The sequence below is a fragment of the Talaromyces rugulosus genome, chromosome V, assembly GCF_013368755.1.
Source record: "Talaromyces rugulosus chromosome V, complete sequence".
Lineage (NCBI taxonomy): Eukaryota > Fungi > Ascomycota > Eurotiomycetes > Eurotiales > Trichocomaceae > Talaromyces > Talaromyces rugulosus.
In genome coordinates, this window is record NC_049565.1 from 139221 (window position 1) to 160938 (window position 21718).

At 45.1% G+C, this 21718-nt stretch overlaps 11 protein-coding genes across 11 annotated transcripts; 8 read left to right on the top strand and 3 right to left on the bottom strand.

The window, feature by feature from the left end:
- Positions 1-160: 160 nt before the first annotated feature.
- On the top strand, positions 161-1283 carry TRUGW13939_08596 (uncharacterized protein; the record flags this gene model as incomplete). The annotated part of the gene is made up of 2 exons (XM_035491729.1): positions 161-359; positions 442-1283. The coding sequence occupies 2 exons, from the start codon at positions 161-163 to the stop codon at positions 1281-1283; spliced, it is 1041 nt and encodes a 346-aa protein (XP_035347622.1).
- A 402-nt stretch (positions 1284-1685) lies between these two features.
- Positions 1686-3894, bottom strand: TRUGW13939_08597 (uncharacterized protein; the record flags this gene model as incomplete). Its single annotated transcript, XM_035491730.1, has 6 exons — positions 1686-2536; positions 2593-2735; positions 2798-3115; positions 3183-3469; positions 3533-3612; positions 3666-3894. The coding sequence occupies 6 exons, from the start codon at positions 3892-3894 to the stop codon at positions 1686-1688; spliced, it is 1908 nt and encodes a 635-aa protein (XP_035347623.1).
- Positions 3895-4772: 878 nt separating this feature from the next.
- Positions 4773-5677, top strand: TRUGW13939_08598 (uncharacterized protein; the record flags this gene model as incomplete). The annotated part of the gene is made up of 3 exons (XM_035491731.1): positions 4773-4816; positions 4909-5140; positions 5198-5677. The coding sequence occupies 3 exons, from the start codon at positions 4773-4775 to the stop codon at positions 5675-5677; spliced, it is 756 nt and encodes a 251-aa protein (XP_035347624.1).
- Positions 5678-6027: 350 nt separating this feature from the next.
- On the bottom strand, positions 6028-7076 carry TRUGW13939_08599 (uncharacterized protein; the record flags this gene model as incomplete). Its single annotated transcript, XM_035491732.1, has 4 exons — positions 6028-6332; positions 6390-6684; positions 6751-6825; positions 6888-7076. 4 exons carry the CDS (start codon positions 7074-7076, stop codon positions 6028-6030), a joined length of 864 nt encoding a protein of 287 aa, XP_035347625.1.
- Positions 7077-7888: 812 nt separating this feature from the next.
- TRUGW13939_08600 (uncharacterized protein) lies at positions 7889-10571 on the top strand (the record flags this gene model as incomplete). Its single annotated transcript, XM_035491733.1, has 3 exons — positions 7889-8037; positions 8097-8874; positions 9459-10571. 3 exons carry the CDS (start codon positions 7889-7891, stop codon positions 10569-10571), a joined length of 2040 nt encoding a protein of 679 aa, XP_035347626.1.
- Positions 10572-11050: 479 nt separating this feature from the next.
- TRUGW13939_08601 (uncharacterized protein) lies at positions 11051-12093 on the top strand (the record flags this gene model as incomplete). The annotated part of the gene is made up of 2 exons (XM_035491734.1): positions 11051-11161; positions 11215-12093. 2 exons carry the CDS (start codon positions 11051-11053, stop codon positions 12091-12093), a joined length of 990 nt encoding a protein of 329 aa, XP_035347627.1.
- Positions 12094-12775: 682 nt separating this feature from the next.
- On the top strand, positions 12776-14035 carry TRUGW13939_08602 (uncharacterized protein; the record flags this gene model as incomplete). The annotated part of the gene is made up of 1 exon (XM_035491735.1): positions 12776-14035. One exon carries the CDS (start codon positions 12776-12778, stop codon positions 14033-14035), a length of 1260 nt encoding a protein of 419 aa, XP_035347628.1.
- Positions 14036-14615: 580 nt separating this feature from the next.
- Positions 14616-15719, top strand: TRUGW13939_08603 (uncharacterized protein; the record flags this gene model as incomplete). The annotated part of the gene is made up of 1 exon (XM_035491736.1): positions 14616-15719. One exon carries the CDS (start codon positions 14616-14618, stop codon positions 15717-15719), a length of 1104 nt encoding a protein of 367 aa, XP_035347629.1.
- Positions 15720-15936: 217 nt separating this feature from the next.
- TRUGW13939_08604 (uncharacterized protein) lies at positions 15937-17609 on the bottom strand (the record flags this gene model as incomplete). The annotated part of the gene is made up of 3 exons (XM_035491737.1): positions 15937-16924; positions 16981-17083; positions 17147-17609. The coding sequence occupies 3 exons, from the start codon at positions 17607-17609 to the stop codon at positions 15937-15939; spliced, it is 1554 nt and encodes a 517-aa protein (XP_035347630.1).
- Positions 17610-18104: 495 nt separating this feature from the next.
- On the top strand, positions 18105-19671 carry TRUGW13939_08605 (uncharacterized protein; the record flags this gene model as incomplete). Its single annotated transcript, XM_035491738.1, has 2 exons — positions 18105-18416; positions 18481-19671. The coding sequence occupies 2 exons, from the start codon at positions 18105-18107 to the stop codon at positions 19669-19671; spliced, it is 1503 nt and encodes a 500-aa protein (XP_035347631.1).
- Positions 19672-20004: 333 nt separating this feature from the next.
- TRUGW13939_08606 (uncharacterized protein) lies at positions 20005-21664 on the top strand (the record flags this gene model as incomplete). Its single annotated transcript, XM_035491739.1, has 2 exons — positions 20005-20063; positions 20149-21664. 2 exons carry the CDS (start codon positions 20005-20007, stop codon positions 21662-21664), a joined length of 1575 nt encoding a protein of 524 aa, XP_035347632.1.
- Positions 21665-21718: the final 54 nt, after the last annotated feature.

Consider the following 21718-nt stretch of genomic DNA (forward strand, 5'->3'; position numbering starts at 1 on the left):
CTTGTTATCGGCCAATTAAAAAGAATGTACAGCTAAGGAACCAGCTCAGGCTACGGACAGGAAATCCCCACCACACATGGACGCGGGGTCCATTGGAACTTCCAAGTGGAACAAGCAAGACGCGCAATATCATTTTCTAAAGTCCAGTGTTTAAGTCACGATGGCGGAAAATAGAGCAAGAGTTTTAATTATTGGGGGAGGGTCAGTTGGAATTATGGCTGCATATGCTTTATATGCCGGGGGAAATGCAGACGTCACCGTCGTGATGAGGTCCAATTTCGCGCAAGTCGAGAAAACCGGCATTAGTATTGACTCTATCGACCATGGCCATGACATTAAAGGCTGGAGACCTGATACTAGTATGTAGCTCGCTTTCAATTATCGCGCATCTTCTACATGTCCTTATTTTTCTCGCATATGTTCATGGCTAATATAGGCCAGTTCTGGACAGCGTGCCCGATGTCGTACGCGAAAAACTACCCCTGTTTGACTTTGTTGTCGTGACCACTAAAAATATCCCCGACGTTTCTCCCACGGCGGAAGAGATCGTTACGCCAGCAATCGTAAATGAGAAAACAGTGATTGTATTACTGCAGAACGGGCTGAACATCGAGAAGCCAATGATCCGTCGCTTCCCCTCGAACCCAATTCTAAGCAGTGTCTCTTATATCAGCGCGACTCAGCTTTCCCATGGAAAAATACTTCATACTGATCCCGATTACCAAAGGATAGGCCCTTTCAGCAGTTCTCTAGTTTCGCCTGAGGTTGCTGAAGATGCGGCACGACGGTATCTCACCGTTTACAATCCTCACAACGCTCTCAATGTAGTCTTTGACGACAACGTCACCCGCACTAGATGGAGCAAACTCGTTTATAACGCGTCGTACAACTCAGTCGCCGCTATTCTGCGCATGGATACTGCACGTATGCGCATGAGCCAACATATAATTGACGATCTCATTCGGCCGATCATGCTAGAGGTTATAGCGGCAGCAAATGCTTGCGGAATTACTGATCTACCAAAGGATCTTCCGGACAGGGCAATTCGGGCCGACTCGACAGATACAGGTTTCAGGCCAAGCATGTGCCAGGATGCCGATAACGGAAACTTGATGGAGATTGAATATATCGTGGGCGAGCCCTTGCGCGAGGGCCAATCTCGAGGAGTCCAAATGCCGGCATTGAAGACCATTTATTATCTGCTGAAAGGCCTACAACTCCATGCGAAAGAGGCAAGGGGCATGTGGGAGCCAAAATTCTGCTCAAACAACCCATATAAATGAATTAGTTGCGAGAAAATGGAGAGTGTGCAGTTTATTAAGTTATATAGTTTTTATCTTACAGGCAAGAACTGATAATGAAGATATTGACCGTGTGATGTACATACGTATGGACATGTACAGTAACTTAAGTTGTCTTGTATTAGTGGGTATGTGGCAAAGTCTCGACTGTTTTTAAATCAACCTCTCTGAGATAAAATAGAAGAGACCGAAATGACGTATCAGATCATCGCAGCTACATCGAAGAATAATCGCATGGCAACCGACTACACTTGCAAATTTGGTTCCTTTAACATTTTAGTAAATTTTGGCAACGGTATCAACCTCATATTTAGGTACAGCAATTGTTGAAACGACAAAACATGAATTTTTTAAATTATAAGCTCGGAAACCCAAATGAATTCTTCAATCCAACTCACCCCTAGTAAGATACGACGCAAGACTAGTCACCGCCTGACTAAGTTGCTTTTTGGTAGAGCAAGATGCGAATATGAATCTATCAGGGCGAAGTATGGTATACCGTTCTCCGTTAAGTTCCTTTCCAAGACGGTAAGGATCATAATTTATCGGTTTTGGTCTTCCCAGGCACAAACTTGAGCTTGAAAATTCCTTTGCACTGGCAAGGGTATATACTGGGGACTTGAGCGTGGGATAATCTTGCTTGATCAATTGGTCTATCCCTTCTTCAACGATGAAGGTTACGTCCTCGTCACGTATATTGCCCTGTGAGATACTCCCTATGTCGTAAAGATCAGCGCACGCACTAGATATTTCCTTTGTGCGTTTGAGATAGACTAGTATCTGGAAAAATCCCGTTTTTCCATTAAAAATCACATCGTCGGTAAAATAAATCTTGTCCGCATCTAACCCGACAGGTTTGCAATATACTTGAGTAATACACAAGCCACCATTCATAGACGGGATGAAGGGCATTCCGCTTTCGTGTTGATACCGAATCATACCATCTTTCCGGCGCCCTAAACGCAGTTGGTGGTGCCAGGAAGGAACAAATCCTATAAGCCATAGAGACCAATTTCGAAAGAAAATCTTGAGCCGGTCACTTTCTGTTACGAACATTCCGTTCTCAATGGTTGATGCAAGTGACCTTTCCAGTTGCTGCTTGCGTTCAGTGTACCACGCAGTAAGAACATCGTTGTGTGACAGCAAGTCTTGAGTAGAGTGCTTGCAAAGAAGGGCTAGGCGCCAAGCCAGAGACGCGGCATCGCGAAACCCCGAAGCAATCCCTTGACCACCAACTAGGACAACTATTAGCACATTTCTTGATAAAAGCAACAGGTCTGCATATACGAACATGGCGGGAAGACATGAGCAGCATCTCCACATAGTATAACACGATCTTTTGACCATTTGTTACAGCTTCTAGCGGAGAACATAAATGGTCGTGACCGTAGGACTTTAATACAGTCTTCCGGGTATTGAACATCGTGCGAAAGACTACAATTTTTGTGAGAACTGAGTAGAGAAAAGTCGGTTGTTTAAAAACAAAGTATACGTACCCATAGCGTTTGCCACTGTGTGTAATGTAAGGAAACACAATTTTCTTGACCATCTCTGGCTTCGCCATTTCTTCTCCATCCTCGCCCTCGAGGACCACAAATTCAAATCGCCATAAACGATCGATATGAAGCCCAAAACGCCCACAAACAGCGGGACGAATAGGATTGCACAAGAAACGAAAATCCACTGGGAAAAAGAGGTCAAATACCTCTTCTGGCGTGTATCCTAATACCCAAAGAGGGAAGTCGGGATGGGTCTGTGGTCTAGGAAGAGAGATTTCCCAGTTGAGCGCAACCCACGTTTCTTCGTAGAACGAACTACCAGGGGAAATAGTAAGACGAAAGCACACAAAAGTTGTAGGAGGGCAATTGATAGAACACATACTTATGCGCACGATCCATATGAACACCCATAGGCTCCAGATACTTTTTGCGAGTATACCCAGTTTTACCATCTGCTCCAACAAAGAATCTCGATCGTATTCTCTTTATGTGGCCCTCTGCGTTGGTATACTCGCAATATGTCCAGCTCTGGTCTTCTGCAAGCCCCACCACAGAACAGCCCGGCCGGAGATCGCTGAACCCGTTCGCTACCATGCTTTTTCGTAGGTATTTTTCTAGAACAGGCTGCTTGTGACAGATAAACCCAACGTGTCCAGTACCACCCTCTGTCTTTTGGTCACTTGATTAGATGATTCCCAAACAAGACAGGCATGATAGCAGATGAAACCATACTGTGCCATAGTCCATTTCCAAAAAAGCTTCTTTATCAAGATTTGGAGCTGGGCCATCGACAAACTTGAATAATTGCATACCTAAAACAATGAATAAGCTCTCTCGGCATCTCACGGGCGCGATCAAACCCTACATGTTCCTATTTCGGTATATATTTCATTGTAAATGCCCAGACCCTGTAAGAGTCGAATTCCATCCTCGTCCAAAGCTATTCCTCGTGGATCTGTCGTAATCTCGGGCTCCCTCTCCAGCACTACATTCTTGACCGACATTTGACCTAGATAAGCTGACAGCATAGCTCCAGTTGGGCCACAACCGCAAATTATAACATCGGCGGTTTCGCATTCCGTTGAATTTGCCATCGCACTGCTTAATTTTGAGGCATATGCTTAGAAAAAAAATTTAAGGAACAATTTCTCGCTGCAAAAAAGTACAGGTGTTAGAGAAGTGTGTAAAATGATATGCTTTTACTCTTTCCCCGAAGTCAAAACATTCCAAGTCAGCACTAGTCAACTCTCCAATGAACACAAGCTATCAAACGGGACAATCGGACCCTCCCTATAACCCTGCTCATTGATATGACCGAATAGGTAATAGTTTGTCCCACCTCCATTGGGATTGGAATCTGGTGGTGGGACGTTTCTCCGCAGGCTGCGGGACGTTCCCCATATCCCCGCCGGATTTAGGATGTCGATCCCCATTCGTTTGATCAGTTCTGAGAAGAACAATGAATGTGACTATAAGTGTTCGAGGTTTTAGATATTGCTAGTCGGCATTATCGATAGTGTATCCTGTTTCTACGCGGAGCTCAATTACTTGAACACAAACAATATAGTAGGAAATTTCTCAAGCCCTCTATTAACAAGTAAACTTAATTAGATAATAAAAGGTAATAACCAGCATTGAACCCAACCGTAGTGCCTCTGTGCCGGATTTCCTAGCTGTCGGCGAAGAGAAAGAAGACTTGGCAAATTGGCAAAAGCGATGCGGTATTAACAAGGAAGATCAGATCCGCCTTGTCAAACTAGCGCCTATGCGTTATCAACACCCTGACCTCACGGCCATCACCACATTCTTGTTGGGTTAGTAATTGTCTAATCTACATGATACATATAGTCATTACTGAGATTGTTTATTAAACTATATTTCGGAATGCAGATTGCCCACCAGACTGATAATTAGATCCAGACTGATAATTAGATATGGTTCCGCGGATACGGCGATGATCAGTACGTTTACTATGCTTGCAAAGGTCCCAAAAAGTTTCTGGGTGGAGCTTTTCAAGTTAAGTCCTACGAGGAGTTAAAAAAATATGTCCTACGAGAACAGTGTTCTGATTGTTCTTTTTACACGCTGACTTAAAATTACATATGTAGGGCGCCTAAATTACCAACGGCAGAAGAGATCCAGGAGCTCAAGGATGCCCCAGGTGGAGGATATATATTGACATTAACCGACCCTCAAGGTTTTCCATTGAATCTGATATTTGGTCAGACACTGGCGAAGACGAGGGACTACCCACCAAAAATCACCGTTAATTATGAAGTTGAAAAGCCAAGTGCACTCAAATTCCAACGGTTCACCACTGGCCCTGCCGCTGTTCACAAGGTTTGTGCTTATTCTTAATATAACTATCACAGTCTGACATATAATAATTTGAGTTAGGTTAGACACTTTGGCCTGTGTGTTGAAAATTTCCGTGATATGGTTGATTTCTATACCACAAACTTTAACCTTGTCCCCTCTGACTTTTTGTATGTCGAGAAAGAAGGGGAGGAAAAAAATGTTGCCTTATTCGCTCACATCGACCGTGGTGATGAGTTGGTTGATCATCATACTTTGTTCTTTACCGCCAATGGCACAATCCATGTTCACCACACATCTTTCGAGGTCCATGATTATGATACTCAGAATCTAGGGCATCAATGGCTTGCGAACAAGGGTTATATCTCTGTTTGGGGTGTTGGCCGTCATATCCTGGGGTCTCAGCTATTTGATTACTGGTGGGATACTACAGGGAATACGATTGAGCACTACGCAGATGGCGATCTGGTGAATGGAAAACCCCCAATAGCCTATGGGCCCGCAGGAGACGAATCGCTCGCTTTTTGGGGTCCAGATGTACTTGCTACTTTTTTGAACTGAGTGACATTTTGTATATAGTATTAGGCGATTAGACAACGTTTGTAATAACTTATTAATTTAATAATGAATCTACACTTGTTTGTCTCTTTTGATACCCATTCTATTGCCGTAAGAAGTTCAAGCCCTGGTTAGAAATCAATTGTTCTTCATATGCTATAATTTTCATACACTTAGTATAACTTTTCGTAAGCTGAGTACTGTCTATATTTTCTCAGTAGGAGTTGTTAACGTTTGATCAACATAAAAATTCACGTTATTTCTACGTTTTTACTGCGTTTGAGACGGGAAGAGCGAACTGAAATCTACTAATTGATGAGTTCTATTTCTCCATAAAGGCGGTACTTTCAATTCTACCAAGACTCATAGCAGACCTTATTCACTAGGGTGCCAATATTGCCAATGTAGACAGATATTTCGTCCCCATCACGGAGAACCCGTCTTGGCTGTCGAAAATATCCAATGCCGGCCGGCGTGCCCGTCAATAAAATACTGCCAGCTTCTAAAGTTGTTACCTGCGATAGATAAGAAATCTGTTTCTTAATGTCAAAAATCATATCCCTAGCGTTTCCATCCTGAACAATGTCTTGATTGTGAATCGCCTTTATAGACAGTGTTTGCGGATCTCCGATTATCGATGGCGCGACCAGTACTGGGCCTAAGTAGTAATCACTAAGCACTACATCTTCACGAGCAAGAGATTATGACAACTTACCAATGGGACAACTTCCATCGAGACCTTTGGAGTAGGGCCACTGGGGCGTCACCATCTGAAGTGTACGGGCAGATACATCATTCGATGCAGTAAAGTCAAGAACAAAGTCAAGCGCATCTTCTTGCCTGATTTTCTTTCCAGACTTACCGATAACCACACAGAGTCCCGCTTCATAGTCGCTGGTTTCATCCTGGGCGCATTTTGGGATATTAATAGCCGCCGGGAACGGGCCAGTCAAGGCGTGCCTAGGCTTCGCGAAGAGAATTGGAGCCTTTGGAAGAGGTAAGTTGGCTTCCTAGTTGCAAAGTGTTAGAAGTCTCTAAATGCAGAATGTAGACAATTATGATATCCACCACTTTACCTTGGCATGGTCCATATAATTCAAGCCCAAATATTTTATAAAGTTGCAGTCGTCTTTAGAGACCGGGGATAACAACTATACATCAAGCAGGCTCATGGTTATTTCCGGCTCCAGAAAGCTTGATGGGACTAACTAACCGTTTTCACATGTAGAATTTGTTCGGTGACCCTGCCGTCAAACATAGTCCCGTCGATAAGATACACGACAATTTGAATTCCCTCAAAACTGTCTTTGCCAACATCGCGAGCAGTATCAACTAGCTGGCCGAGGTGTTCTTGGCTGCCCTCGACGGCAATGAAGCGGACCAAATGAGTCCAGGAAGACATGGTGGTACATTTTTCCTATTCTAGTTTTTGTTTTGCAAGACTAGAGAGATTTAACCGCGCAAAGAATGCACTTGTCCATTTTCTACTTTTCCTGTGTGTTTATTTTCTCCATTGTCTGCAACGCCTCTTGCCCCCGCCTTCACCAGAGACTTATATCCGTATTGTGCTTATCCCCGCGACGGGACCGATTGGCTTTTGCGGGGTGTGGGGAGCCAGGTCTCTGCATTTTCTCTGCATGTAATTAAGTTTGAGTCATCCCGTTGTTCCCGGTGGAAATCGTCGTTCTCATCAAATCTAAATAATATCTTTTTTACGGACTACTTATCCCGGCCACGGAAAACGATCTGCACGACATTTATGGGACTTCTAAGGTTCTGTTGTTATCAGTTACTTAAACCTCAACATAGTAGCTCGTTATCTCATATGGAATGATGTGTAATTTTGCCGGTACATGGATAACAATGAATAGACTCTTTACGGCCTATCCTGATCCATGTCAAAGACAAATAACGAGCTTATTGGTCAACTCGATTCTGGCTGACGACAAGGAATTCAGCCACAACTGAAGACTCGGTTTCTAAGCTGTGTGAAATTCGGTCTTTAAACTGTTTGCAATGGCTACCAACAACGCAGTCAAAACACAGAGTACAATAGCAAGTATATATATGCTGCGGGGTGAACAAAATGTTCTGATTGGCTGATCGGCAGCTGCGGAGTCCCCGCATTCATGGGTAACTTCAACTCTTGCGATGTAACTCAATCAAGCAATCAATAGGCCAATCGAGCCAGGCTGCAATCTCAATATAGCAGTCATGCCAAACAGACGGGCTAGAAAAGAAAGAGTTTGCTCGTGGTGTTCGCAAAGTTTCACCAAGGATGAGCATCTTGCAAGACATGTCCGTAGCCACACGAAGGAAAAGCCCTTTTCGTGCTCAAGTTGTGGCAAGTCATTCACACGCCAGTATGAGTACCCCGTGTTTGATACTGTCCTTCGCTATTTCTTATTAATTATACGCCCAGCGACTCTCTTCTGAGACATGCACGATCCCACGTGGACGGCCAACGCCTTCCAACACCACTCTACCAGTCCACCCAGAAAGATGTTCCTGAAACTGCAGAAAATTCAGTTTCCACGCTTCTAAACTCACCAGCTATGGATACAGCTATAAACAAATCCTCTAACCGATCTAGACTAAATGCTGCACGGGCCGAATCGTTGCCTCATTCGTCTCCATCAATGTACAACTCGCATACCGCGCATCCATTGCCTTGTGATTATTCGACACTAGGCCTTACTGGTATGTCTGACTGGGTTGAATCCACTCTTTCTCATTCTATAGAGGGAAGCAGTTCGGTTGAAAACGCTCCCGGGCTCGGGAGACTAGAGACAGCTCGCATCGATCCCTCCACCCCTTGGATGATAAGCCCTAGCCAACAGATCCCGGGGTGGCTCGTTGGGGACGACTTTGACATGAACGCTCTTAATGCACAGATTTTTCCATCAAGTTTTTCCATGGACTCTTTTGAGTGGTCAAATGACGGGTTCTTGCCAGGGGCCCTGACACCTCATGTGAATGATGTAGTCGTTCAAAGGCCTAAGGCTAGCGATCTTGCCGAACCCAGAGATGAATACATTAGGCGACACTGGTTTACGCATTTAGGAACGGATAAAAGCGGTTATATCACACCAGATCCAATGAATGAGCCTACGGCAGTCGATGAGAGGTACCGCGAGAATTTGTCTCGTGAACTTCAACAACGCGTCGTTAACGAGCCCCTTCCATCAACAGACTTCCTTGTGAGTAAATCGATTTTCGGTTTTTTTTTATCCATATTATTATTTTCTTTGACATTTCTCTTCAAACTCTTAACTTACTTCACAGAATCTCTGCATTCAAATGTATTTCACAAAATTTAACCCGACATTTCCTGTCGTCCATGCCCCAACATTTTGTCCGTCGCCAAAACGGTCTTTACTACTGTTATCTATTTGCTCAGTGGGCAGCCTTTTCTTAGGTTCTTCCTTTGCTACAGCACAGGGAGTAAGAATTTTTGAGAGGCTGAATAAGGCCATCCTTGCATCGGTACTCTCCAACTTTTATAATGGTCTTCGTCACAGAAATTAACAGCTATCTAAAGTGGGAATCCTATATTGTTCGGGGTGCTGCAGACGCGCTTGCATTGACGCAGGCGGCTTTAATTGGCCAAACTTTCGGCATGCTTTCAGGGGTACTCTCGAGTATTTGAATATCATTGTCATACACACTGACAATAGCATAGAGCCCGAGACATCTCGCCATAGTACAGACTTTTCACGGCACAATAATAGCGGCAGGTTGTGGAACTAGTGTTATAAGTACTTGATACTAACATTAAATGCAGTGGGCCCGGAGGCAAAACATGTTTCAACAAAAGACACCAGATACCTATCCCGGTAATTTGGTCGAGCCTGATATGGAGTCTTTGTGGAGACGGTGGATTCATAACGAAGAAAAAAGACGGTATCTAGCCCAGGCTCTTTTGTCTTATGGCTGCAGTTCTGACTTCCTAATGTCCAGTGTGGCAGTTGGCTTGCGCATCCACGACGCTGAGCTCGCTGAATTATTAATGGTGGAACCTTACCTAAGAGGCACATCATCCCAACGCCCGAAAATCGAGCATGACATTATATGGACAGCACCAACAGCCAATGATTGGACGTGTGCCATCAAGGAACACGGTTATTCCAATTCACCTAATTCGACATACCAAGTTAGCTCCATTGATCAACGACCAAGGGATAATACTAGAAACAACCCATCAAGACCCCCTCCTCCATTTGCTATATACGCGTTGTTAGAAGAGAACATTTCTCGTATCATGGAAAGTTCGGATGTGCCCTCGCTTAAGGACAATTCAGAGGAATTTATTCAGCCTCTAATACATATTTATAATGAGCAGCTTTCAAAAAAGATGGATGGTGATCCTTTCAGTCTTAAAGCTCTCTGGCATTCCGTTTTCATATCACTATATTCAGATATGAACATGTTGGAGTGTGCCGTGGGTCGCGATGGGTTTGACGAAGCACAAGCTCAGAACAGGCATGCTATCTCCTGGGCTTCGTCCGCAGACGGTCATCGATGTGCGACTCATGCTGCACTGATATTGCGCCATCTGCAGCGTATACCTGTTGGAGAAGAACCTGCTATCCATGTTCCTCGCTTGCTTTACCGAGTATCAATAGTCTGGTATGCTTATACACGTTTCGGTCGAGACGATTCGAGGTCATTAAGCCCTGTTGAACTTGACTTTATCGAACTAAACAAAATCGGGATCGATGGTCAGAGGACGTTATTTGCTGCCAATGGCTTTAAAAAGGCTCGCCCGACAACCTCAGAATCCAGTACACTGTTCCAGGCAATTGACCTCCTAGAAAGACTAGGCCACTGGGGGATCAGCCAGAAAATAGCATCAATGATCTCCATATTAGTTCATGGAAAGCAGAACAATGAATGATCTTTTAAAGTTTGGTGATTCTCTGCATCTAATTGAACTCCTAATGATTCCTACTACGATTACATCATTTCATGTATATCAGGTTTATATAGTCTGATCTGTCCTATTTGTTCGTAAATTGAAGTGAAATTCATTAGTTCACAGTTAATTAGCCAAAATACAGTGTTAATATCCCGAATGTTGGTCCAACTATGTCCCGCCAGTGGCGGCGGGACGGACACTTTCGTCCCACATGTAACAATATGAATTTTTAGTCATAATCAGATTTCTTTCGCGTCCCATTATGAGCCCTATGAATTTCGTGCTAATTAAAATAATGTCTAATGTTATCTTCAAGTGGCTTTGATCTCACTGTTTCCAACACTCTTAACCACTATTACATCAACAAACAGCAGTTGATGCTAAACTCTATCTACATACATACTTACTCGTCATAATTTGCAAGATAAAATTGCCTTTCGGTGCATGAGACCGTAAAAATGGCATTTGAACAGCGCATTGATACGCATGCACACTTCCTGCCGCCATTTTATCGCCAAGCGTGTATTGACGCAAATTTCACACAGCCAGATGGAATGCCCAAATTACCGGTATTTCTATGTCGAGCCATAGAAAATTACTGTAACGTACTAATAGATCCCAGGAATGGCATCTGGAAGGCCATATTGCTCTCATGGACAAGTTGAATATCGCCAGGTCCATCCTATCAATCAGTTCCCCTGGCACATACCTCATTGAGGGTAAAAAAGAGGACGCTCGCAATCTAACACGGGCGTGCAACGATTATGCTGCTGGTTTGGTCTTGAAGCATCCTTCTCGTCTGGCGCTTTGGGCCTCTTTACCTTTGCCAGACATTGAAGGCAGTTTGGTAGAACTATCGCATGTATTGGATGGTTTAAATGCCAATGGCATCACCCTTGAAACTAACCACCACGGGTTTTATCTTGGTGATTCCATTTTTGATCCTATATTCGATGAGCTCAACCGACGCCATGCAAAAGTTTTCATTCATCCGACCACTGCGTGCGTGCGACAAGGTCAAGACCAATGCATCTCGGTCCCTGCTACTCCATTAACAAACTTTCCGAATCCAGTATTCGAATTTCTCTTTGATACTGCTCGGGCAGTCATCAATCTTTTCGTATCGGGAACGATCTCTCGGTGTCCGAACATCACATTCGTGATACCACATGCAGGCGGTGCTCTTCCTCCATTAATTGAGCGGTTCACTTCGTTTGGTCCAATCATAGGAGCAGGCTCACATTTAACAAGTCTTTTTGTAAAGGAAACTTTCTCCAAGCAATTCTATTTTGACTTGGCCGGCTTCCCTTTTCCCGACCAGATACATGGCCTGTTAAAGTATGTCAAGCCAGAAAGGCTGCTGTATGGAACTGATTATCCTTTCACCCCTGAAGGCGTTGTCATGAACCTCGCTAGTATAATGAGAACAGAGATGGCTCTCATTTGGAGCGAGCCCGAGAGGGAAGCAATCCTCTACAAAAATGCTACGAGACTGCTATGATAAACCATCCATTGATGTTTTTAGATCCCATGGTATGTAATTTAATTTGACTATGTGCATTGAATTCGAATATATACTTTTCTTGAAGCCTCGGAAAAGTTTTGCAAATAATGGACTGTTGGTCTTGTCTGTGGATGTGATTCGATTTGGTACGTTACAAGATCACAGATAGTTATGTAAGCTAATAGTAATTAATAATATTAAAATGTTTAATTACTTCACATGCAATTGTACCCTAGTCACGGGGAATTAAGTCCTATCTCCGCCAATGACATGAAGCATTATCATATCCACATCGGTGGCAAGGCAACAGGCGCTTAAGCTTACCAGTCCCGCTTACCAGTCCCGCTATCAAAAGGTTGAAGGTAGCCGTTTCTTTGTTGTCTGGAACGCAACTGAAGTTCCTGCTCTTTGTTTTAACATTATAGCGGGCTTTGTTAACCTCCATGTCAATATCAGACAAGCTTTTCCTATGTTACACCGTCTCTACTTAGAAAATATACCGCGTTTAGCATATATAAATAGCGTACACTCAGGAAATTAATTAAACATCTTTCAACATCAATTAACCGAGAGACTTGTAATTTGAAGCCTCTAAGTCTTTTGCATATGTCAAATCATCGAAATAAGCACTTTCGGGATACTGCTTTCTATCGTCATAATGTATCTTCTCTACAGACAAATGGCCGTGCACCTCTTATTGGCATTTTCTGTGGCACTTTCGCCACGAGAGTCCATCATCTCCGGCCCGTCGACACCAATGCCGCCCAGTAAAGACCCATGGTACAGTACGCCTGATAATTTCGAGCAAGCTGCTCCCGGTACCATCTTGCGCATTCGTCATGCACCTGGGAACCTCCCTTCTATCGTTGGCAGCAACTGCTCTGCTGCGTACAACATTTTGTATCGAACCACGGACAGCCAGTATAAACCATCCTGGTCCGTCACGACCCTTTTCGCGCCTTCTATTCAACCAGGCTCGACAAATCGGCCCGGAAGCTCTGTGCTGTCTTATCAGTTTCCTTATAACTCGGTCGACGTGGACTCCAGTCCCAGTTATGCAGTATACTCGACTCCTTGGCACGATTTGACTTACGCTCTCGGGCATGGGTGGTTTGTCAACGTGCCTGATTTTGAAGGGCCGCTTGCATCTGATGTGGCTGCAATTGAAGAAGCACATGCGGTTCTTGACTCCTTTCGAGCGATAATGGAAGCTGGAGTCGGTGTTGCACCAGATGCACGACTAGCTCTATGGGGTTACTCTGGGGGGTCTATCGCATCGGAATGGGCTCTAGAATTTCAGGAACAATATGCTCCAGAGCTCAATATCATTGGCGCTGCTCTTGGAGGACTAGTCCCAAATACGACTTATGTCTTTGACACCGTTGGGGACACGGAGTTTGCAAGCCATGGTATGGCAGGCCTACTAGGGGTTACCTCGCAGTACCCAGCCGCATACAGCTATATTATAAGCCAGCTAAAGACTTCCGGCCCATATAACAAGACAGGGTTTCTTTCAATCCGAAACATGTCATACGAACAAGCTCACGCCACATTCGCGAATCAGAACATGTACGATTATTTTGTGGGTGGAAGGGCAGTCATGCAGGCGCCGCTAGTCAAACGAGCGCTTCAGTTGAATACTATCATGACTTACCACGGTGTCCCGCAGACACCATTGTTTATTTACAAGGCAATTCACGACGAGGTTACTCCCGTCAATCAAACAGACGACTACGTTCACAGAAGTTGCTCCCTAGGGGTAAACATACTTTACGAAAGGAATACTGTCGGCGGACACGAGGACGAATTTGTCAACGGCGAAGGGCGAGCTCTCGCCTGGCTGGAGACTGTGTTGGATGGGTCTTACGAACAGCATCCAATATCTGGCTGCGAGATACGCAATGTATCGGTCAGCAGTGTCAATACAGGTATTTACTAGGTTAGATTTCTAAGAAACAATCTCGTTGAATGTGCTAGTTTAGACTCCCATGAAAAGCTACAGTTCTTTCTTATAATAGTCATTAATGTTGTACCTTATTGTAACTTTCACATGAACTATTTTTAAGTGCGAGCTGTATTTTTAGGAAGGATAAGATGATTTTATTTCATTTGTTCCGTGGATAATGTAACGAGGCGGGGAATGCGGGAAATATGCACGATTGGCCTTGATCCCCCCATAATAATGCCTCACTGAAATCCAAACCCCCGAATATAGCCACAGTGAATGGATTATTGAATTTTAGGTGTATAAATTACAAAATTCATAATCACAGCTAGAAAATGCCTCATAGAAATGAAGCGGGGTCAAGTTTTATTAGTTATTGCGAGTGGAAATTCCATAGGTGACTTTCAAGTACTGGGCCAATTAAATAAAATGCCTCTCGAAACACAATACTGTATGGATTAGTTGGTAAATGCAGGGGGTTTCTTAAAGTAAAATATTGAGCCACCTAAGCCTGTATAAAGGGACAGATTAGAACTCACCTCTACGCTGTATTATTCCCAATCAAAGTCCAAAGATGACGCTCTTATTGTTGCCAAATGAATTATTATTATCTATCACCGAAGTTTTACAATGCGACAAGGACATCAACGCGCTTGTCCAGACAAATGCACGTCTCTACCATCTCTTGAATACCTACATGTACCGGCGGAATGTACGAACATCCGAGAGCTCCGCATTATTCTGGGCCGCTAAACATGACAAAGTCACAACATGTCAAAAGTTACTGAGTGAAGGAGCAAATGCCTCCGCTATTACTACGTGTTCTGGGCGTCAATGGACACCCCTGGCGTTGGCTGCAGAGGCTGGATCTGGAAATGTAGCAGATTTGCTGCTTAGAGAGAATGGCGTTAACCCCGATCTCAAGGACGAGTGTGGACATACCCCTTTGTCTTGGGCCGCTGGAAATGGGCACACTCTAGTCGCTAGCATCTTGCTGGAAGAAGGAAAGGCCAATTGTAATACCAGAGATCTTAATGGGCGGACCCCTTTGTCATTAGCGGCAGAGAATGGACACGAAGACATGGTCCAGTACCTCCTTTCCCATGATACAACCCATCCACAGGCCAGCGATGGTAACGGGTGGACACCATTATCCTGGGCAGCACTTAATGGGCATACTAAGGTGGTGATGATATTGCTAGCACAACCGGATGTTGACGCAGATGAGACTAGTAGCTCTGGACGAACAGCTTTGTCATGGGCAGCGTGGAATGGACATACGGAGGTTGTTGACCTTCTATTGAGAATTCCTCAAGTAAATCCAGACTCGAAGAGCAAGTTTGGCCGGACCCCATTATCGTGGGCTGCTGCAAATGGACACTACGAGGTGGTCAGACTGCTTTTATCAACCGGCAAAGTCAATCCAAATTCAAGAGATGATTATTACAGACGGATACCTCTTTCATGGGCAGCAGAAAATGGCCATGATAAGGTAGTTGAGGTACTTCTTGTTCATTCTGGGATTGTGTTTGACTCCCACTGCATATGGGGTTTGACACCACTGTCATACGCAACAGCAAAAAATCGTTGGACAACTATCAACCTATTAGCCGCGGCATTTACCGATGAAAGTGCATACACACAAAAATCTAGAAACGACTGCATATCGAGAAAATAAATATTTCAGAGGACTACAAGATATATTTGCACTCAGGGTTCTAAGAGTTCTTTATCAATGGATGTGTGGATCAGTTCATGGCGCTTGGCTATGTCAAAGCAAAGAATCAGAATATGACCATCCAGGTATAAGTTATAGCAGTATTAAATTATGCCATATGACTAATTGCTATTGTGGAATAATTCTGTTTATTCGCGCTCACATAATTTTAGAAATTCTACACAGCAACTTCAACGTGACTAATGACAGATTCCTTTTGCTTCAGGTCCCCATCACCTTCCTTCTCCAACTTTCTGATTTGTGAACCTAAGCCCGTGCAGATATGTGAGGCAAATTTTCGCGTTGGGACACCGTTCTGGAACATCTCATCGAGTTCCTCGAGAGAGCGGTCCTTCGTTTCGGGCAAGCAGAAATGTACGAAGACCATGGCTGCAACAGAGAAGCTGCCGTATATGAAAGTTACTTGTCCACCAATAGCCGCCTGTACATAAGGATTGACGAAGTTAATCGGAACTGACGTCACAAAGCTTCCCAGTGAAGAAAGTAACAAAGTTCGTTCACGCAGCTGCCCAGTGCCCACTTCACCCCCAAGAATCCAGACACCAGGACCCCATGAGAGACCGAAGATGCAATACCACAGTATCAGCATTGCGACACAGCCATTTTTAGTAGATGCTGTAATACTAGAAGTGCCTTGGATAGTAGCGCCGGCGACACCCATCATCATGGCAGCCATCAAAAATGCACCAAAAAACAAGCTGACTCGCCTTCCGATTTTGTCGAAAGTGTAAAATGATATAAAATTAGCAGCCAGGCCGCAAACAGTGACAATGACATTCCATCTCAAAGAGTTTTCAAACCCTAACTGCTCCATGAAAGTCACGATATAATTATTGATGAAAGACACTCCTTGGGCCTGCTGCAAGACCTGGACCATGACAGCAATGATCGTTCGACGTAGATTTTGACCTCGAAAACAGTCGAGGATACTTGTTGCTTTGTTTAGCTCCCGCTGCTCCTCTATTTGGAGACGAAGAAGCTGCACTTCTTCGGTTGCATTGTAATCAGGGCCATACAAGTCCTTGATCACTACTTCGGCCTCTTCAAAGCGGCCACGATAAACTAGCCATCGTGGTGACTCGGGTAGACATGGATATGATAGAAGCACCCCTATGGGCACAAATAGCTGACAGAGAATGACAGTTCTGAAAAACACTCAGTAAGTCCTTAGTTACGACAATATACCAAAGGAGTTACGCACACATATGCCCATTGGGTCGTCAGAGATTGAGAGAGGAAAATAACAAGGGCTGCGAGAAACCCCCCAAAGGTATTCCAAAAAGAGTATGCAGTCAAGAAAGCTCCTACTCAGGTTTCTCCAACGTCAGTGGGAGAATTACTTCGTCTGTGATCATGAGTGAACAAACCTCTGATATTAGCGGGTGCACATTCCGACTGATACATCGGAACTACATTTGATGCTAGCCCGATACCTGAATAAACAATAACACGACCAACGACAAGTTGCCAAAATGAAGTTATGGCAGAGGCCTCGAGAACAATACCCACAACCAGCAAACTAGCCATCACTAACAATGTTGGTTTGCGGCCCAAATTTTGGCACAGCCATGGCGCGATGAGACAGCCAAGGATTATCCCTGCCGAACCAGTTCCTGTACCTGCCGATTGCTTCTCGGAGGGGATATCGTAAGTACCTGTTGCCTCATTGTAGGCACCGTACTTGCGCGCAAATGGTGCCAGCCCCAGCGCACCTCCCCACCAGCCATTGTCAAACCCAAAGCCCATCGACCCAAGAGATACAAAACATCCAACGAAAAGTAAGCGGGGGTTGAGCTCCCTAAGGAGTGCTGGTTTGCTGATCCACCGCATTTTGTTGGTGCTGGTGTGAAAGATGCTTCGAAAGAACGGCCGTCATTAGAATAGTAGAAAAGCTACATGAAGGATGCGACCATTCACCGTAAGAGACAATGCATCATATAAAACAATTCTTAGAAATTTAATTTTCTAGATATTTATGCTAATCAAAGCTAGCATTGCCCATAGCAAGAAAAGATCGACCTCCGTAAGTGCGAAAGGACGTGCCAAAACCCCCAAGTAGCGGGGCCAAGCATGCCTCAAAGAGGAATCACCCCCGGGATTAACTGATGGTATGCTCATCGTGTTGTATATAGAAGGTAAATAACGGAGAGAAAACCGGGGTATAGAGAAGCCTATGGCTGCCGCTTTTGGCCTAGCACGGCTGTCGACCGGGATGTGGTGGCTCTGACTTCCTATTCAGGCAATAGTAAGCATTGGTTTATAATTAGGGGATTGATAGTCAGACGCACTGCTGCCACTCAGTTTACATGAAGCCGTATCCCGACAATGCCCTCTTCCCGCGACCGTTTACAAACTTTTCCGAATAAGCCCCGGGTGTTCATCCTAAGCGATATCTCAAATGAGCCGGACGATGCCGAGTCGCTTGTTCGCTATCTGCTGTATGCAAACCAGTTTGAGACAGAGGGTCTTGTGGCTTGTACATCGACATGGATGAAAACAAAGGTTTGTCCGCAGGACATGCACAAGATCCTCGATAGCTACGAGAAGGTTGTACAAAACCTAGATGCCCACGCACATCCAAATGATCCATATCCAGCCGCGAAGCATTTAAAAAGCCTGGTAAAGAAGGGCGCGGAGGTATTGAATTTTTTACATACTCATTCTTAGCCATTCGAGAAATTAATACTAATGCATTTTCTAGACGTACGGCATGTCGGCTGTCAGCGCGGATGTTCTACTAAGTGAAGGGGGACAATTACTTCTCGACCGCATCCAGACACCATCCGATAGACCCTTATGGGTATTGTGCTGGGGAGGGACTAATGTGCTGGCATCGGTCTTGTTGGAAATTGAACGCACTCGGTCAGCATCGGAGGCTGTGAAGTTGCGCTCCAAACTTCGCGTCTATACCATCTCCGATCAGGATGACACAGGCGTATGGATCCGCAACAAGTTTCCCGAAATTTTCTACATATGCTCTGTGCATGGTTGGTGTCAATATGGCCTGGCAACCTGGTCTGGCATTTCCGGTGAACATTGGTATGGCTTCGACGAAGGGGGCCCCGATCCAACAAAGATCAGCAAAGACTGGATTCGCACTCACATCCAAATTGGGCCTTTGGGGTCGGGCTATCCAGAATTTATGTTTATACCTGAAGGAGATACGCCGACCTTTCTTTACCTCATTCAAAACGGCCTCGGTATTCCGGAATGTCCCGAATACGGGTCATGGGGAGGCCGTTACATCCGCACAGATGCCAGCGGCAGTGGACTGGCGAACGGGCACTACAGCGATACAGCAGATGAAGTGGTCGGTTTAGATGGACACAAACACAAGTCTAACCAAGCAACTATTTGGCGGTGGCGCGACGCATTTCAGAATGATTTTGCGGCGCGGATGCAATGGACACTCCCGGCAGATTTGGGAAACTTCAATCACCACCCCATTATCAGCGTTAATGGAGACCAAGGGTTGAAGCCTCTTTTTTTAGAGTCCGAGGCTGGCTCGACGATTCAACTCGACGCTTCAGCCACGTATGATCCTGATCCTGCTGACTCTATTGCCTTCAAGTGGTACCAGTATAAGGACCCCAGTGCCACGCAATGGTCTACGCACCATGAGGTTGGCCGCCTAGAAATTCACCCTCTCAATCCGGCAAAAAGTATTGTCAAGGTGGCACTACCTCCGCCAGACAGATGCTGTGTGGAGCTCATTAGCCGAAAAGCCGTATCTAAGGGCCAACTCCTTCACCTAATCCTTGAAGTTACAGACAGTGGATCGCCACCTCTAACGAGTTATCGGCGGGTACTCATCCAAACGACAAATAAACAGCTTGTGGGAGGAGGGGGGGGTGCAGATGCCATCGGCGATACAATGAAGAATGTCGTCTAATTGTAGAATTCATGATCGAGGACAATAGTTTTATAATCAAACATCCACTTTTCCAATCACACCTCAATATAAGAAGTACTATTATAAGTCTTTCAAGTGAGCTGTTAACCTGTGGATTATAAGCGTATATGTATACCTCCTCTCGGCCAATAAGACGGTGTCCATGACCCACTTTCAGGAACCAAAATATTCAATTGATTATTTTGATCGTTCACTCGACAACAATAATAGCCATAAACTAAGCACCTGGCTGCTTCAAATGGTCCGCTCGATGAGGCTATTTTCTGTACCGTCAAAAACGGCCGGTCATTGCGTAGACTAGATACGCCAACAATGCATCGCCGAGCTGGTCGGCCCAAGTCGCATACGGGATGCAACACCTGCAAGTCGGTGTAACCTCTTCCTTTTCTGTCTAAACTACATACTTGTTTGCATACAGGCCTCCTTGCACATCGCTGATTATGACGGTATTCGCAGAGTCCGCCACGTAAAATGTGACGAACAAAAGCCAGCGTGTCGGCAATGCGCCGTTTCCGGCCGCAAGTGTGATGGATACGAGGTCAACTTGTCGCAGAGGGAGCTGCGTGAGAGGATAATCACGTCTTACCAGCGCCCTACTAGGGCTCCAGAAAGCTGCATTATCCTAAGTCAAGGTACTCGCCAGGAGAGACAATACGTCCATCTGTTCTGCACACAGACTTCACCTGCACTTTCAGGCTTCTTTTTTTCGCAGCTCTGGAACCGACTGGTTCCTCAGCTGAGTCAAACAGAATCTATCGTTCGATATGCTGTTGCTGCTGTTGGGGCAGCTCACTACAAAAACTCCAAGACAAACGACCCAGGCTTCGTCGAGATGTTCATATGGCAGCAATACAATAAGGCCATTCGAAATCTAACTTTACATCTATCCACGCTACCCAGTGAACAACAAAAGGACACCCAAGCGGACTTGACCCTGATTACCTGTAGCTTGTTTGTATGTCTGGAAATGCTCATGGGCAACCACGAACAAGCGTTCAATCATCTAGAGGCAGGGGTGAATCTCGTGTATCGAAGGAGTCAGGTATCAGCTTATCAAAGTACCGACTCGCAAACCATTTCTAGTGAGCTATCGGATCTGTTCTCCCGCTTTCGTATTGAATTGGACTTATCTGAACGGTCCACAAGACTGTGTACATGGGCAGCAATGTCACACAAAGACTCCATGCTGTCATCTGACTTTACCGATATTGCACATGCCCGTAGAAGTCTATCTATTGTGGGCATGAACAGCATAGGTATGATCAGAGGCTCTAGTATTCATCAAATTCCCTGTGCTGGCGATTCTCAAGACCCGCATTGGCAGGAGGTTGGAAATCAACTGCGAGCCAAGTTAGAACCCATAAAACAGGAGCTTGATTTGTGGGCTGTCAAGTTTGAAATTTTTATGCTGTCGAGGAAGGGCAGATCAGCAGATCAGCGTGCAGCTCTTGCTCTTCGTCTCGACCATCGCATTAACCTCATTATGTCACTTTCACTACTGCACCGCAGCGAGATCGAGTTCGATAGGTTTAACGATGACTTTATATACATAGTAAGAACAGCAACCGAGCTACTGCGACTTGATGCAGAACAGTCTGAAAACAACAGTTTACAGTCACCCTTCCGTCTTGAAGCCGGCGTCATTCGTACATTACACTGGACTGCCCTCAAGTGCCGCGATCCCCTGACGAGACGCGAGGCTATTCGGCTCATGTCTATGTACCGTCGAAAGGAGGGCGTATGGGACTGGCGCCGGTCAGTCAAGATCACCGAGAGGATAGTGGCGCTAGAGGAGGCCGGTTTATCGTTTCTTCCGATAGAGAAAAGGGTTCCCGACGATCAACACCGTATTTATGCCACGGCGTATCTCGACGATTCATTCTCCGAGCAAACCCAAGTCAAGATCTGCTGGAAGCCCGATGGACAAAAAGGAACATTGCAGCAAAGGATGGAAACCGTCAAATGGGCATGACGCATGGGAATGGCTGTTTTACACAGTTTTGATTATCGATTATAGCGTGAATAA